General features: G+C 44.5%; 1 protein-coding gene and 2 non-coding genes across 17 annotated transcripts in view; all 3 read left to right on the top strand.

The window, feature by feature from the left end:
* EIF4G1 (eukaryotic translation initiation factor 4 gamma 1) overlaps window positions 1-15957 on the top strand; it is a 102404-nt gene that overhangs the window by 79402 nt on the left and 7045 nt on the right. For all 15 annotated transcript variants that reach the window (XM_042459809.1, XM_042459807.1, XM_042459805.1 and 12 more), the window contains 14 exons: window positions 126-300; window positions 2359-2492; window positions 3354-3473; window positions 4557-4730; window positions 5907-6104; window positions 6872-7018; window positions 7720-7956; window positions 8823-8927; window positions 9806-9962; window positions 10621-10721; window positions 13905-14007; window positions 14098-14200; window positions 14868-15127; window positions 15230-15345. In XM_042459809.1, coding sequence (XP_042315743.1) covers window positions 126-300; window positions 2359-2492; window positions 3354-3473; window positions 4557-4730; window positions 5907-6104; window positions 6872-7018; window positions 7720-7956; window positions 8823-8927; window positions 9806-9962; window positions 10621-10721; window positions 13905-14007; window positions 14098-14200; window positions 14868-15127; window positions 15230-15345 — 2130 coding nt within the window. The remainder of the gene's footprint in view (window positions 1-125; window positions 301-2358; window positions 2493-3353; window positions 3474-4556; window positions 4731-5906; window positions 6105-6871; window positions 7019-7719; window positions 7957-8822; window positions 8928-9805; window positions 9963-10620; window positions 10722-13904; window positions 14008-14097; window positions 14201-14867; window positions 15128-15229; window positions 15346-15957) is intronic.
* Window positions 369-446, top strand: LOC121927473. The gene has a single exon (XR_006103239.1). It is a non-coding gene; the product is annotated as a small nucleolar RNA SNORD66 (small nucleolar RNA).
* Window positions 3529-3606, top strand: LOC121927474. The gene has a single exon (XR_006103240.1). It is a non-coding gene; the product is annotated as a small nucleolar RNA SNORD66 (small nucleolar RNA).

Genomic DNA, 15957 nt, shown 5'->3' with positions numbered 1-15957 from the left:
AATAGAGTTCCAGGTTTTATGCTAAAATCGTGTTACACGAAGGGTCCTGGAATGGATCCTTTGCATAACATGCAGGCTGCCTGTAATCTAGTTGTTCACAGATTCTCTTCTTCGTCCATTCTTAGGTCAGTGAGGGTGGCTCTGAGACAGAGAACAAGCCGCCTGTGCCAGCCCCAGAGCCTGAGGAGCCAGCCCCAGTTCGATCCCAGGAGGAGGCTGAGGAGACATGGGAAGAGAAGGAGGATAAACTAGATCCTGAGAAGCTCAAGCAGGCAGATCAGAAGTACCGCTACAAGGAAGGTAGGTCTACTGTGGGTAACATGGTTCCTATCTTTACTTTTTTTCTTTCTAATGTCGTCTTATTGAGTCTTCTGTGATGACCTCCATTTTGAGCCATCGTGTCTGGGCCACTGACACACTATGATGGAGTTTGAGGATCTGAGCAGGCATCTTACTCTATATAAAATATTGGTTTTCCTTGGTTTGCAGCACTTCCTTCACAGGAATTCCCCTCCACCAGTCCAGTCAACATGGATGTTTAAGATCCAGTAAGGACCAGATCACATTTTTCCCTATTTAGTAGGGCATCTTGTTTACAGAAGTCTCTCATATGACTGTATTAGCACCTGTTTCCAACAGCTGGTATCACATATTTTAGGCTTGGCAGCCGCTTTCCACTAATTGCCTTGCTTCCAATAAACTGGAAACCTTCTCACTGCTGTGATTGTGTCAGCTTCTCCCCTTCAGAACAGGCTTAGCTTTTCCTTTCTAATGAGAACAAAAGTATAACTGTGGCTATGCTGGATGCTGGGAGGGACAGAACAAGGAGAATAAGTTATCTCATAAGGAAGAGAAACTATAGCAGTTCATTGCATCCATAGTTTCCTCTGACAAAGAAAAGCTGAAGTCTGTTTTGTTGTGCAGATGTAGTGACTCGCTGAGGATGCGTGGTCAGGTATTGGCCACCTGTAAAGTGAAAAATATACAGCTGAACACTAAAGTTAGAATTGTCCAAGCCATTGTATTCCCTATTACCATATACAGATGTGAGAGCTGGATAGTGAAAAAAGCAGATAGGAAGAAAATTCATTCATTCAAGATATGCCGCAGAAGAGTGCTGAGGATGCTTTTGGACAGTCAAAAAGACAAACAGTTGGGCCATAGCTTGAACTCTCCCTGGATGTTAAGATAACTGAATTAAAAATGTCATACTTCAGCCACATCGTGAGATGGCATGACTCATTAGAAAAGACAATGATGCAGGGGAAGGTAGAGGGCAGTAGAAAAAGAGGAACAACCCATGCCAGATGGATAAGACTCCATCAGGGAGGTCACAGGCCAGAACCTACAGGACCTGAGCAGAGAGGTAGAGGATAGGGGGCTTGGAGATGTCTCATTCACAGGGTTACCATGAGTAAAAGTCACTTCGAAGGTAGCTAACAACAGCAAACTCATTCTTGGACTTTGAGGCCATCAAAGGCACAAAGAGGCTTTTTGACATATGTATAGTGTCATTAAGCATCTGTGCATGATTAAAATCTCACCATCTGTGGCTGTAAGGTGTTGTACAGAACAGAGAAGCGTAGCAGTCTCTGCATATAGCTCTACTAGTCAGTCCTGAAGACTCAAGATGATGTTAGAAAATCAGGAGGTATGAGTACAAGTGTTGGAAGGTCAAGGAAGGACACAAAGAAGGAGGGTAGGAGCATTCAGTATTAGTGTTTTATTGATTGTATTTTGTATTATGTATCATTTTAATGATGTAATCCCGCCTCGATCCGTGGGAGAGGCGGGAAATATAAATAAACTTCATTATTATTATTATTATTATTATTACTACTACTACTACTACTACTACTACTTCTATTATTTGGGGAAGATGATAGTTATTGGTTCACTGGTTTGCTTGCCATAGCAAGTTTTCTGTCACCGTCTGGCAGTCCTTCCATCCATTTGTAAAACTGGGGGTGGGAGTAGGGGTCATCCTCACAGTAAAACTGGGCTTCTAAGGTCCTCCACAGGAGGTGCAACAGTGTCCCTTACCTATCCTCAGGCTTCCAAGTTGTATAAGAGATAAAAGATCATGAGATGGTTCCTAAATCTTACATTGTGATGGAACATGAGACCATGGACAAGACATCACATATTCAGGGAGAGGCAGAGTTGTTCAAAACACAGAGTTTTCAGTTGTTCAAACTATGTGGGTCTCTTATGGTGCTTATAGATGAACACCTCACGTTGCCCTTTTAGTGAAGACAGCCCTTTTCTGAACTGCAACAGGTGGTTCCAAAACTTGCCTTGGATAAAAGAAGCAAGGTGTTTTATATGTGGCACTCTTCATATTCCTTCCCTAAACAGAGCAGTGGAAACCCCTGAACCCAGAAGAAAAGAAGAGGTACGACCGGGAGTTCTTGCTGGGTTTCCAGTTCATCTTTGCTAGTATGCAGAAGCCTGAAGGGTTGCCTCATATCAGTGATGTGGTCCTGGAAAAGGTCAGTCTTCCACTGCCTTGTGGATTCACCAGATGTCTAATGGCAGCTTTCCCTCTCTCTTTCTTACATGACTGTGCTAGTGGCCCCTTCCCTTATGTGGAGGATTTGTTCTGCACCACCAACACCATTCCCGCATAAGGGAAAAAACACGTATGCTCGAGCCCTATTAAAAACAATGGGGCTTGTGCATGTGGCGCAGTGAGCGCGCCATCAGTGCACATGCCATTGTTTCCTCCCAACTACAGCTTACTTATGATGTCTGGAGAGCTGCACAAGTTAGATATTACCCATGGGGATGAAGGAAATAGCTATATACAGTCAGCTCTTCACATTTGTGGCTTCAACTTTTTGCAGATTTGATTATTCACAGATTTGATTAATATGTTCTCTCAAGGAATTTCTAGGTCCTCCAGTATGACTCTTTTGAAAGTTGACCATAGACCTGCGCTAGAGGACCTAAAGATTCCTAAAGAAAACACTTCTCTGGGCATTTGTTTGTTCTCCAGTGCAATTCTGTGGTCACTGTCTGGCAGATGTTCACCATAGAGTTGTACCAGAAGGCCTAAAAATTCCTAGAGAGGTGTTTTCTCAGGTAAAAAAAATAGTGATTTTTTTATTTGTGATTTTTACACTTTCATGGAGATCTTGCAGCCCTAACTTTAGCAGATGTGCAGATCCCACTGTAAATCGCAACGGGCAAGTGGCATTCTGGTTAGCATCAAGCTGTAATTCTGGAGAGATAGAACTTGACACATGCCTAAAGGGAAGCTGCTTATCTGATTATTTTAGTTGTGCAACCTTAGGGTCTCAAAATCTCTGCCTTATTTGGTGTTTTGTTTTCTCTGCCCTGTGGCTTAACAGGCAAATAAAATGCCCTTGCGACCCTTGGACCCTGTCCGCCTCAGCACTATGAATTGTGGACCAGACTTCACACCTTCTTTTGCCAATCTGGGCTGGCCGAACCCACCCAACCGTGGACCGGTACGTACCATCGAGGCATGTCTACATTCTGAGAGCTATTTGCTATCACCTCTGCCTGTGTGATGAACTCCTAGTTAGTGCCATCGTGTCTGGGCCACTGATAACCCTGTGATGGAACTGAGGATCTGAGCAGATAGGCAGCACTTTCTGTTGGAGCTCAATTTGTTGAGTAGCAGACTAGCATAGTCCTTGCAGTGCCAAGGGTTTGGAGTGTTGCCAGGACAGATGGACATGACGTGTTGGTCACCCTGCTAAACCACCCATTATATGCTGTTGTTGCTGGCTGCTCTCTTGTTTGTTACCATTGTGTTCCAATTTGTACTTGAGTTTTTCCACTGCTTCATTATATTAGTGCTTTATAAATAAACTTTAAAGTCTGAGTTGAATTAACGTGGACCAAAGGTTTTAATGTGGAAGCTAAATGACATTAGCATTGATGCCTCTTGGACCTCCTGGTGGGAAGAGCATTCCACAGTTGGGGTGCCACAACTGAGGAAGCTCTTTCTCATTTCCCTCACTGCCGGAACATGGAGGTGATCCCCCTTCCCAATAGGAGATCTTAATCCGTGGACGTATTGGAGATATGGTATTTATACCCCGCTCTTCAGCCTTAAAAGCTATCAGAGCGTCTTACAATTATTATTTTTAATTAGATGGTTAGATGGTTCCCTGCCCTCAGGCTTACAGTCTAAAAAGACACAACACAGAAGAAGAAGGGAATGGTGGTGAGAATGGGATCAGGTCCAGCAGTTCTTCTCTCCCTCTGAGGCCTGGACCAAGGTAGATGGACTGGAGGGAGGATTCTGCTTCTTAAGGATAGGCCCGATGGTGTTGAGCCTGTCTTTTCACTCCCTCCCAGGCCAGATGGAAACAGATGCCATGGGAGGGCTCTTCTTGTTAAGCGCTGAGGAACTGTATTGGCAGTTGGTACTGCCAAAAAGAAATTAGTTTCATACAGTTTCTTGGTAAAGTGGTTCATCCAAGCTCTGGCAGTGCCATTGCTGACTTACTTAAAGTGTCATGGAATGGGGGTTGCCTGGGAAAGGCTGACACCACCTCATTCCCTGCCCCTTGCCTCCAAAGCCTCCAGGGCCAGGACAACGCCGTTCACAGCAAAGCCTACGGAAAGAGCCTCGGAAAATTATTGCCGCAGTGTCTCTGAACGAAGATGTCAAGCTCAATAAGGCTGAGAAGGCCTGGAAGCCCAGCAGTAAGCGGGCAACTGAACCAGAGGATCCTGAAAATGTAAAAACTCAGGTAGGTAAATGGTCCTGTGACTTGTATCTGTAGCTCCTGATTTTCAGGTTTTGTCAGTATTCTGCTGACTAGAATATTAGTCTGTAAAAGGGATACAGGTTTTAGAAAATGAACAAAAAGCTTTATAATCAGTACAAAATTGAGGGCAATACAAGGACTCATTATTTGAGTTCAAGGCCTGGTTCAGTGATTAAGATCCTAAATTTGATCTGGAATTCTGAAATTCAAATCTTTGCATCTTTCATTAATTCACAATGGAAAATAAAAACAGATGTAAAGCTTACTGTTGTTGTTGTCCCTGTCCACTCCCCTCCCCTCAACACATAAGTAAGTGAATGGAATTTGGAGGCATATTAGCCCCTTCAGAATATGCAAGCCCTCTCCCCTTGCTCACCAGAAAGCTATATCCTACTGCTATGCTACAGTCACGAAGGGAGCTAACCTACAGTCCTGAAAGGTGCATTAACAAAACAGGATGATTCCCCTTTAAAAAAAGATGCTTGGGTAGCACACATCTCACTTTCAAGCTTCATAGAAATTCCAGAGGTGATATTAAGCTTAAAAATAGGTGCATGCTTCTTACACATGTTGTTTTAAAGGAGAGGTGGCTCTTTTTACCTCCTTGGGGCATCAAATATAGACAAGGGGCTGCATACAGATCACCTGTTGCCCATCCCAGTTTTGACTAATTTACAAAAATGAATGGGTACAATTGATTTTGTCTTTCTTAACAAATATGCTACCGATTGTTTTGGTACTGCAAGACAGCTGGTGTGTGTATGTCTTCCAGTATTTATACTTTCATTATCATCGTCATCCATCTTGGTACTGATAATTTTAGGATGCTGTTACTCTGCTGTCTATGCCTGCCTCAGAGAAAGGGACAAGGGTCTTCTTTGATTCCCTAGAATGAAATGCCTACTCTTTTTACCCTTTTCTTCCTACCCTCACCTGACAAATTTTCCTGACCTGATAAGTTTGTTTTGACAAACTGTCATTGCAGCCATTTTCATGCAGGTGGGGCTATGTGAAATGTCTAGCCTCTTAGGTAGGTTTCTGAGCTCCTCTGTGTGCTATAGCCATACCTTTAGAGGTCGAGAATGGATGGAGCAGACAGGATTTGTGTAGGGCACTCTTCTCATTCACTCAGCATGTCTTGCTCTCCCCTTACCCTAGGAATTGTTCCGGCGTGTGCGCAGCATTCTGAACAAGCTGACACCACAGATGTTCCAGCAGCTGATGAAACAGGTCACTGAGCTGTCTATCGACACAGAGGAACGTCTCAAGGGTGTCATTGACCTCATCTTTGAGAAGGCCATCTCCGAGCCAAACTTCTCAGTTGCCTATGCCAACATGTGCCGTTGCCTTATGGGGGTGAGTAATCCAGGCTTTTGCCCTGTTTTTGTCAGTGCTCTCTGGAACATAGAGAAACTCAGATCCTTTTCTAGATACAGAGAGATGTGGAACTTACCCTTAGCCCAGGGCCACAGTTCAGTTACTAAGCATGTTTCCTTACAGTACCAATGAACTTCTTCTACCTTTGAAGGGTCTTTGGTGAGCTGTTGACAGTCCACCCTGGTAGCCCAGGGCTTGATGGGTCATTAAGCTTGCCCTATACAAAATACATTCCATCCCACTTCCAAGAATGGACATCTTTAGGAAGAGTTGGGGGGCACTCCATTGCTCTGATAGGAATTTGAATGCTCCTGAGTGTGTGAATCCCTGATGGAAGGACAACAAGGTTGATGCCATTCTGACCTCCCTGGAAAGGGAGTTCTAGAGTCTACGGGCAGCCATTGAGACCAAAAAGAAGGAAACTGTCTAATTCTACTAGAATTCCATTTTAGTAGAAAGTGCCAACTTGTTTTCAGACATTCCTCTGCAGCCATGAGATCTAGATTGTCCTACTATATAAACTGAATTCCTATTCTTGGGAATGTGTCCTAACATCTCTGTTGTACACACGAGGCCTTGCTCTGTGCTTTGTGACATGCTTTCTGCCATTTGACCTTAGAAAGATGGGCAGATATTGTTGCACTGGAGACCTAATTGGAAATTGTAGGCCATGTTGCTGCCAGCGTTGGTCAAACAGCTGTCTGAAATCTCTTCTCACTGTGGGTTCATGTGTGTTCCTTCATTAGCTGAAAGTCCCCACTACTGACAAACCAACTGTGATGGTCAACTTTCGCAAGGTACTCCTGAATCGATGCCAGAAAGAGTTTGAGAAAGACAAGGATGACGATGAGATTTTTGAGAAGAAGCAGAAAGAAATGGACGACACAGCTGGTGTGAGTGGTACTCAAACCCTGGAGTTAGTGGAGCTTCAGTTTCTGGGCCAGGGAGATGAATCTGAATGTCATCTGTTAAGTGGGAGGGCAGGAGGTCCTGTCTTAGTCAGAGAAGGGGAGGTGTATGCTTTATACTTGGCCAAATGGTCAGAGGAAAAAGCCAGCCCAGCATATTAGAAAGTTATTAGGCTGGGTTAAAACAGCAGATTGAATGTTGAGGCATCTACATGCAAAACTGCCAGCAGCCATGATGCTCACGGAGTGACCAGTCTCATATCTTTCTGCTTGACTATCTCACAGAGATGTTGTGAAGCTAAATGTGGAAGTCAGGATCATACATATCACTGTAAACTGTAAGGTGGGATATGAATTAGTTATTAAATGAGGGTGAGGAGGGGAATGTGTTTTCCAGTGATAAAAATGTTGGGAATTGGGACTTGAGGAATCCAATTCTAGTTCCCACTAAGCCAGGAAATTAATTTGGGGGGGACCTTGGGTCACATGCATTCTTTCAGTGGGGATAAAGTAGAGGGGAGAACCATGTATTCTGCCTTGAGGTCATGGAAAGAAATGTGGGATAGCAGTGTAATGAATAAATACATGCCTGTTTATGGAATTAAAAGACTGAGGTTGAAGTAAGACTGACCCTCAAGGTTTCCAGGTCAAATAGTATGTAAAGCTCCATCCCATTCTATTCACAGCCTGAGGAAAGAGCTCGCCTGAAAGAGGAGCTGGATGAGGCCCGGGATAAGGCTCGGAGGCGCTCTCTAGGCAACATCAAGTTTATTGGGGAGCTGTTTAAGCTGAAGATGTTGACAGAAGCCATCATGCATGACTGTGTGGTGAAACTGCTCAAAAACCATGATGAGGAGTCGCTTGAGTGTTTATGTCGGCTACTTACCACTATTGGCAAAGATTTGGACTTTGAAAAAGCCAAGGTAATTCTTCACAGCTGGGGTGAGGAGGGTAATCCCTCTTGACATGTGAGGGGCCAGGTGTCCTCCTAGAAAAGTCTGTGTTGAAAAGGATGGTTTTGTGGCAGAAAGGCTACAAGTCCCATGGCATCCTGCTATCATACTTAGAGTGGAATTCTACTTGTGCCTTTCACTTGTAGAAGTTCTCCTGTGGAAACAGGTGGACGTTTTTGTCTGATTGGAACATCCACATTTCATTCAGGTGGCGTTGTGCATGTGAGGCATATTGCACATGCAGATTCACATAGATGCACCTTGTACATGGATGTGCATTTTTCATAGTGCATTTGGTGTCTTAGTTGTGCCAAAATTGTCATTAATACAAGAGTTTCAGTAACACATTTAATCTGTAACCCCACATGTAGAGACCCATGCTATGCAGTTCCAATATAGGATCTCAGCCTTAGAGTTTGGTGTGGAGCATGGTCTACAGAACCAGTTACTTTTTGCCTTCTGCTATCTCTAACAGCCCTTGCTTCAGATGTAGTTAGAGTAGGGATGGCAAGTTGATAACCCATGGGCTGTACCAGTTTCCTCAATTCTCCTTCCCCTGGCTACTGTGCCTGATTGGGAATCTAAATGCATAGTGACACACACTATGAAACTGAGTTTCTCTGAAGAAGAACTTGTGTAAAGGACTTGCAAAGTGACTGCCTCCCCCCAATACATACATGAATCCCAGCATGAGGCTATTCCTCCTGGCAATGTTGGTTAAGGAACTTTTTTGTTGTTGTTCCCATCCCTATTAACCACCTCAGGCTGTTGTGCTTGGGACTTCAGTGCTTTCTCCAGTGTTTCTCACTTCTCCTCTTCCTCTTCCCTCTGCCCAGCCTCGAATGGATCAGTACTTCAACCAGATGGAGAAGATAATCAAGGAGAAGAAAACATCTTCACGTATCCGCTTCATGCTGCAGGATGTGATTGACCTCAGACGGGTAAGGTGCAGACTGTTAGTGTGCCCTGTGGCCCCTGGGCTAGGCTAGATGAGAGCTCCACCCTCCCTTCCTGGGATAGGCCAGCCTGACTCCGGGTAAGGTGCAAGACCTGCCTTTCCCTCTCAGGACAATCTAAATGGGTTGATGACTGCCCAAGCCCAACACTCTTTAGCCCCTTAGACACCGTGCTAGCCTGTAGCCTTGGCTTGTGCGGCTAAGGCGATGGGCTGATAGTATCACTCGCAGCTGTATTTAATGCAGGAAGGCTCCCAATGCTGACCCTCCCTGTGCCTAAGGCTGCTACATGCTTAGTTGCAACACAGGAGAAGGAGCTGACAGGGAGCATGTACAACTTCTTTATGTTCACTCTTATTATACATGGAGCTGCACCCCAGAAAGAACACAATGCTTTGGAATCACAGTGTGAATTGCAAAGAGTAATGAGGGAGCAGCAGTCTGCTGGGGAAGGAGGGCAACAGGAAACAGGGCAGTCCTGTTGCCTGGGCACCTGCCAAGCAGTGTTTATGTCAAAGAGGCACCCCACCACCGTCCATTATTACTATTCCTACACTTAAGATCCTGCTAAGGTCTGTCAGAGATTCAGAACCAACGTGTTACTGCTAGTGTGTACTGTTACCTAATACACAATGCACAATAGTGATAGGGGACAGAGGAATAAAATGTGTGTGTTTAGTTGTCAATGAGAATGAGCATTGATGAGGCTGGTTTTAAAAAAAGGGAACCCAGTGGGAATTAGTCCCATACAGTGCAAGAGGTGTACGGGTTACTCTGTCCTGTTTCACTTCTTGGCTTTCATGCGGTCAAGTGTTCTGGGTGCTGTAATCGCTCTCCCTTGCTTTCCTCTATGCCTCTTGCAGAATAGTTGGGTGCCAAGGAGAGGAGACCAGGGCCCCAAGACCATTGACCAGATCCACAAGGAAGCTGAAATGGAGGAGCACCGTGAGCATATTAAAGTGCAGCAGTTGATGTCCAAGCAGGATAAGAGGAGAGGGCCTCCAGGCCCACCATCCATAGGTGAGTTCAAGACCAGAGTGTGTAGGTGGCTCTCAGTTTCTAGATTCAATATTATAGGAACCAACTGCTTAAAGCATTTGGAAGAGGGAGAGCAGTTTTAATTGTAGCGGGGGGGGGGGGGGGGGGGGGGGGTATGTGAAAGGGGGGGTGGGAGAAAGAGAAGCTGCTACACAACATTCATTTATGGAATTGGTTTCCACAAATTGTATTAGTGGCCACTGTCTTCTCTTTCTTTAAAGGAGATTAGATAAATTCATAGAGGATGGGTTACATTTAACCATAGTGACTAAAAAAAACTTGTAAGCATGGAGTGTTACTGAATATAGGTTGGTAATGGGTGGGAGAGTAATTGTTTCCCATCTCTTCCTGTGGGCCGCTCAGAGAGGCATCTGGTTGCCCAGTTTAGAAAACAGGATGCTGTACCAGAGAAGACCAGTGGGGTCTGATGTGGCAGGACTCTCTTAAGTTCTTGAACCAGAGAGACTGTGGTATCAGGCTATCTCACTCCAATAAAAGTAGTAACTGTGTGCTCCTCCCCCATGCACACATGGGCATGTGCAAACACACACACGCACACACACAAAATCACTGCATATGGGCAGGTTGTGCTCTTGGGTCTTTGGCAGAGAAGGGTCTTAACTTGCTGCAATGTCCACAGGTGGACGAGGAAGCTTAGTTTCGGATGATGGCTGGAACACTGTTCCCATCAGCAAGGGAAACAGACCGATTGACACCACCAGGTTAAGCAAGATCACTAAGGTAAGGTGTTAAATACTGAAAGGGAGAGGAAATAGATGTCATTTTGTAGCAGGGTTGTTCAGTTGTTGAAATTATGGCCCAGAGGACCTTGGATGCTCATGTCCTCCAATTTTTAATTTTTGGGGGGGCTGCCCCAAATGTCCTTAGGAGATATAAAGGGCAATTTTGCTATGTTCTTGGCCCTCTCTAGGCTAATATAGGCCCAGAAAAAGTGTTTTTTCCAACAGGAAGTGACCCAGAAGTCAACTTCCAGGTCCCTAACTATTGGCAAAAAGACCTCTCCTGGCCTGAAATGCCCCCCTACCTATGGTATATTGCCCTACACAGCCTCCTATTATTTCTCCTTTTCAGAGGAATAATAATAATATAATTTATTTATATTCCGCCTTTTTCCTAGGGAATCAAGGCAGATTACAACATAAAAACAACATAGTAGCAATAAAACGTAGTAGAAATAAAATTACAATTAAAAGAAACAACTCCATATCCCAACCCTCCCCACAGCCATAAAAACATTAATCAAAAACTATAAAAAGAAATTAAAAAACAAGATAAGTTAAAAGAACATTCCTGTTAGGAAGTTAGTAAAATTGTGGCTAGAATAGTGGAGGGAGAGAGATCTCTTTTCCTAGGGGGGAACGGGACTGATGATGTTAGTGGGGGAGGCTAGTCTATAAAGGTTAATCTGGAAAGGCCTGCTGGAAGAGATCAGTCTTAACGGCCTTTTTAAAGGCTTCAAGGGTGGTAATATGACGGATCTCATCCGGCAGGTCGTTCCAGAGCCTAGGAGCGGCAGATGAGAAGGTCCTCTGGGTCACCCCAGACAATCTGGTCTTCTTTGGTTGTAGCAGGTTAGATTTTTCTCAGAGGACCTGAGTGTGTGGGGTGGATTATGTGGAAGAAGGCATTCCCGCAGGTAGCCTGGACCCAAGCCATGTAGGGCTTTAAAGGTGATAACCAACACCTTGTACCTTGCTCGGAAACTGATAAGCAGTCAATGGAGAGGTTTTAGTACAGGTGTAATGTGGTTGACTCTAGATGTACCCGCGGCCAGCCTGGCTGCCATGTTTTGTACTCGTTGGAGTTTCTGAACTTGGCACAAGGGTAGCCCCGTGTAGAACGCATTATAGAAGTCTAGCCAAGAGGTTACCAGTGCATGTACTACTGTTTCTAGATCACCTGGCTCCAGGAAGGGTTGCAGCTGGCATATCAGCCGAAGCTGATAATTTTTTTTTAAAAAAAAAAATAATGGAAGTCCACAAAAATAATCTCAGGAGTGGCCCTTTCCATATTTTCAAAGACATGGTTGTGTTAGTCTGGAAAATCATTATGCAAAGGGAAAATCTAGTGGCACCTTTGAGACTAACTGAAACAAAGACGTTGGTAGACGAGCTTTTGTAGACTTAAGCTTATTTCCTGAGATGCACAGGGTGGAGTGGAGAGTCCATAGACAGATCTGTATAAGCCGGTTGTGTGGCAGAATGTCCACTGAATCTCAGTTAACTTTCCACCACACACAACACTTATAAAGGTCTCTCTCTAGACCTACCACTCCATCCTGTGCATCTCAGGAAATAGGCTTAAGTCTACAAAAGCTTGTGCTACCAACTTATTTCTTTCAGATAGTCTCAAAGGTGCTACTAGATCCCTTTACATACTGATTTTCCAGACTTTGATCGACAGCATTTTTAGGGTTGTAATTACTGGGTAGAGTTTCAAAAAGGAAGTTGACATAAGGCAACCTGAGTCAGCAGGAGACTGGATTTGCAGGCTTTTATGTCTTCCCTTGAATACTATTGTAATGATGTTAACTAATATTGTGCCAAGGAACATCATTTCTGTCATGAGAAATTAATTGAGAATCGTTGAGGGATGCAAGCTTTTTTCATATGCCATTATTCTGCATCCAAAATTCAGCTTTTAAACTTTAATATTGGAGAAAAGTTTGGGAGTAGTTTCTTTTTAAATATATAAACATGGAGGTCAAGCAGTGAGGACAACATTGGACATACAGGTGGCGACTAGGGGCTAGGACTGAGAAAACATAGGTGTAATATTGATATGTTGACTATTTTTCCTCATATCCTGGCTGTTGAAAGCCCTGTGCAAACGGTTTCTGCTTTTTTGAACTCTCATGATTCCTCACTCAATACATTGTTTACTTGACCCAATCTGCACTACGTCAAGGGTGTACACAGTGCCCCCAAGAGCCCTCATAACCCACAAAGAGTCCCAGAATATTTTTTGCTTCTCTCTTTGTATTGCCTACAGTGCCCCAAAGCCTCAGATGGAGCACTGTCAGCCATTTTATCATGTTTTGATGCAGGAGAGGCTTCTCTTTTTAAGGTCTCCAGTATATTTAATTTTTTCAAACAGGAAGTAACCAAAAGCCAGCAAAATAGCCCATAGTGGTCCCCCTCCCCAGGCATCAGGGATACTACTGACCATTTTTAGGAGCTTCTTTACAGAACATCCAAATTTGGTAGGAGTTGAGTTAAGGGTGCAGGAGGTAAAAACAGGGAATGTAGCCTTCTAGGGTCCTGAAGGAGGACAGAGTGACCCCCCCCAATCCCAGGTAGTTTATTAGTCTTAACCACCATGCTATTTATACCATAAAACGCTTCTAATCCTATCTACCTCCATGCATAATTCGTTGTCAATATAATTTATGGAGTATGAATGTTATGGATTCACAGAGGCTAAAAACTTTATTTATTTATTCATTCATTCATTCATTCATTCATTCATTTATGGTATTTATACCCTGCTCTTCAGCCCCAAAGTCTCTCAGAGTGGCTTACAGATAGTGATTCAGATAGTTCCCTGCCCTCAGGCTTATAATCTAAAAAGACATGACACAAAAGGAGAAAGGGATGGTGGAGGGAAGGGGATCATGTCCAGTGGTTCTTCCCTCCCTCTGAGGCCTGGACCATGGCAGATGGGAGGGCTTTCTTCTTGCTCTGGCTAGCCCTGATGGAGTTGGGCCTGCCTAATCACACTCTGCGAGGCCAGATGATGTCAGATGGACTGGAGGGAGGGCTCTTCTTCTTCAGGCTAGGCCTTGTCATTAAAGCTTGAATTTTTAAGATAAGAGGTATTACTTTTGTTAAATAAGAAGGTCTAGAGTTTGTTTCCTCTCATCGGTAAATTATTCCAACATCTTTGCTTTGCCTACTCCCACAGCCTGGTTCAATCGACACTAATAATCAGCTCTTTGCACCTGGTGGGCGGCTGAGCTGGGGAAAAGGCAGCAGTGGTGGTACAGGTGCCAAGCCAGCTGAACCAGGTAAGTCAACTGGTGAAATAGAGGGGCTGTGAAATTGGGGTTATGTATGCAGAACCTTAGCCCTCTAACCTCTCCACTTCCTTTTCCTAGCATCTGACTCCAACCGGCCAGCCACAAGTACCTTGAATCGTTTCTCAGCCTTACAGCAGTCAGCTCCAGTAGAGAGCCAAGATGTGCGGCGTGTGGTACAAAGGTCAGTCTCATTCTCGGCCTTCCTTGCAGTCAGAGGTCTTTCTCCCTTCCTGCTCAGACCTGTTCGAAGAAGTATGGCTAAGTCACTCTGTATGTTGGAGCATATATTGGCTCATCTGGAACAAATGGGAGCCAGTGGTTTTTTTTGGGGGGGGGGGCAAAATCTGTTCAGAGGAGTGTTGCAACTTTCTTTAGCTAGCTGGAATGGATCATTTAGCTCTGAATTGCTGGCAGACATGTGAAGAGGCACTGCCATTTAAATTCTTAATTTGTCAGAGAAAAGTAAGCATCCAGCATCTTGCTTTATTATTTCATCTCTCTTGACTTCCTGCATGGTAATTAAGACAAAACAATATCACCCCATTCACTTCACTTGCCAGTCTGATAAATAATGTTGTTGCTTCTACTCTGAAAAACATCTTGGAACTCTATCCCCTTGTGTTCCCCTACACTATACACCATCTAGGGATTTTGTTTAGTCTCTTAAAGAGGAATTTCCTCTCTGTTCTTGTTTTTCTACTGAGCAAGATCCCTGCAGGCTGAAATCATAAAGCCTGAAAGGCAGAAATGATGCCTTTCTGGATTTACTTCTTGTTGGGTGGGCAGGGGTTGATTCTCTGAAGTCTGTATTAGGACTGGGGGTACTAGCTTTCCTGATCTCCCTACAGAAGCAGCAGTAGTCGTGACCGTTCTGAGAAGGGCAGTGAGCGAGGAGACCGCTTGGAGCGTGACCGACCAGAGAGAGGTGAGCGCCTTGAGCGATCAGAGAGACCAGAGCGCTCCGACAGAAACAGAACCCCTCTCACGAAGCGTAGCTTCAGTAAGGAAATGGATGACAGGAGTCGGGAGCGTGAAAGGCAAGGGGTCGTTGAGACTGTGCGCAAAGTGTCCAGCATGACAGAGGAGCGGGACCGAAGTAGGGAGCCTGGTGAGTGGTGGGAAGGTGTTGGGGTGAGCATGCAATGGCCCCTTCCCTGTTCTGATACTAGGAACAACTCTGATCTTTCCATCTCCCTTTCTCCTTTCCCAGCAAAGCGTGAGCCTGTGGCCCCTGAACTACCTGCCAAGCCTGCCTTGTCTGAAGAAGAACTCGAGAAGAAGGCCAAAGCCATTATTGAGGAGTACCTGCACATCAATGACATGAAGGTTTGTGCCAAAGGCCAGCAATTGTGGTACTTTGAAACTATGCCAGGAAAGAGAGGCTAGAGTGGGAGCAATGGAGAACTTGAACTGCATCTGCACTACAAAAATAATCCAGGTTGACACCACCTTAACTGCCATGGCTCAGTGCTATGGAATTCTGGAACTGTAGTTTTGTGAGAGACTTAGCCTTCTCAGAGAGCTCTGATGCCACAACAAACTACAAATCCCAAGATTCCATAGGCAGTTAAAGCAGTGTTAAAACTGCATTAATTTGCAGTGTAGATGCAGCCTTGATGAGAGAAAGCTGTATATGGTTTACTGGGCATTAATTTTATTTAAGCAATTTTTAGACTCTTCATCTCAGATATTATTCTGTTGTTGATTAAGATGGTGTAGAGGGATATCAATGCAGTCAGAGGCCAATCCCTTTCTTGGGGACCAAGGTCAAAGGGCAATAAAAGACAGATAATAAAATTTCAAATCAATTAGCAACAAAAAAGTAACTTCCCTAAGATCTGGATCAGACCCTTCCCCATAAGCATACAAACAGATGCACCTCTACAAATACACACACACACACACACACACACACACACACACACACACACACACACA

The sequence above is a fragment of the Sceloporus undulatus genome, chromosome 3 (genome assembly GCF_019175285.1).
Source record: "Sceloporus undulatus isolate JIND9_A2432 ecotype Alabama chromosome 3, SceUnd_v1.1, whole genome shotgun sequence".
Taxonomy (NCBI): domain Eukaryota; kingdom Metazoa; phylum Chordata; class Lepidosauria; order Squamata; family Phrynosomatidae; genus Sceloporus; species Sceloporus undulatus.
This window is presented reverse-complemented; position numbering and strand designations above follow the sequence as displayed.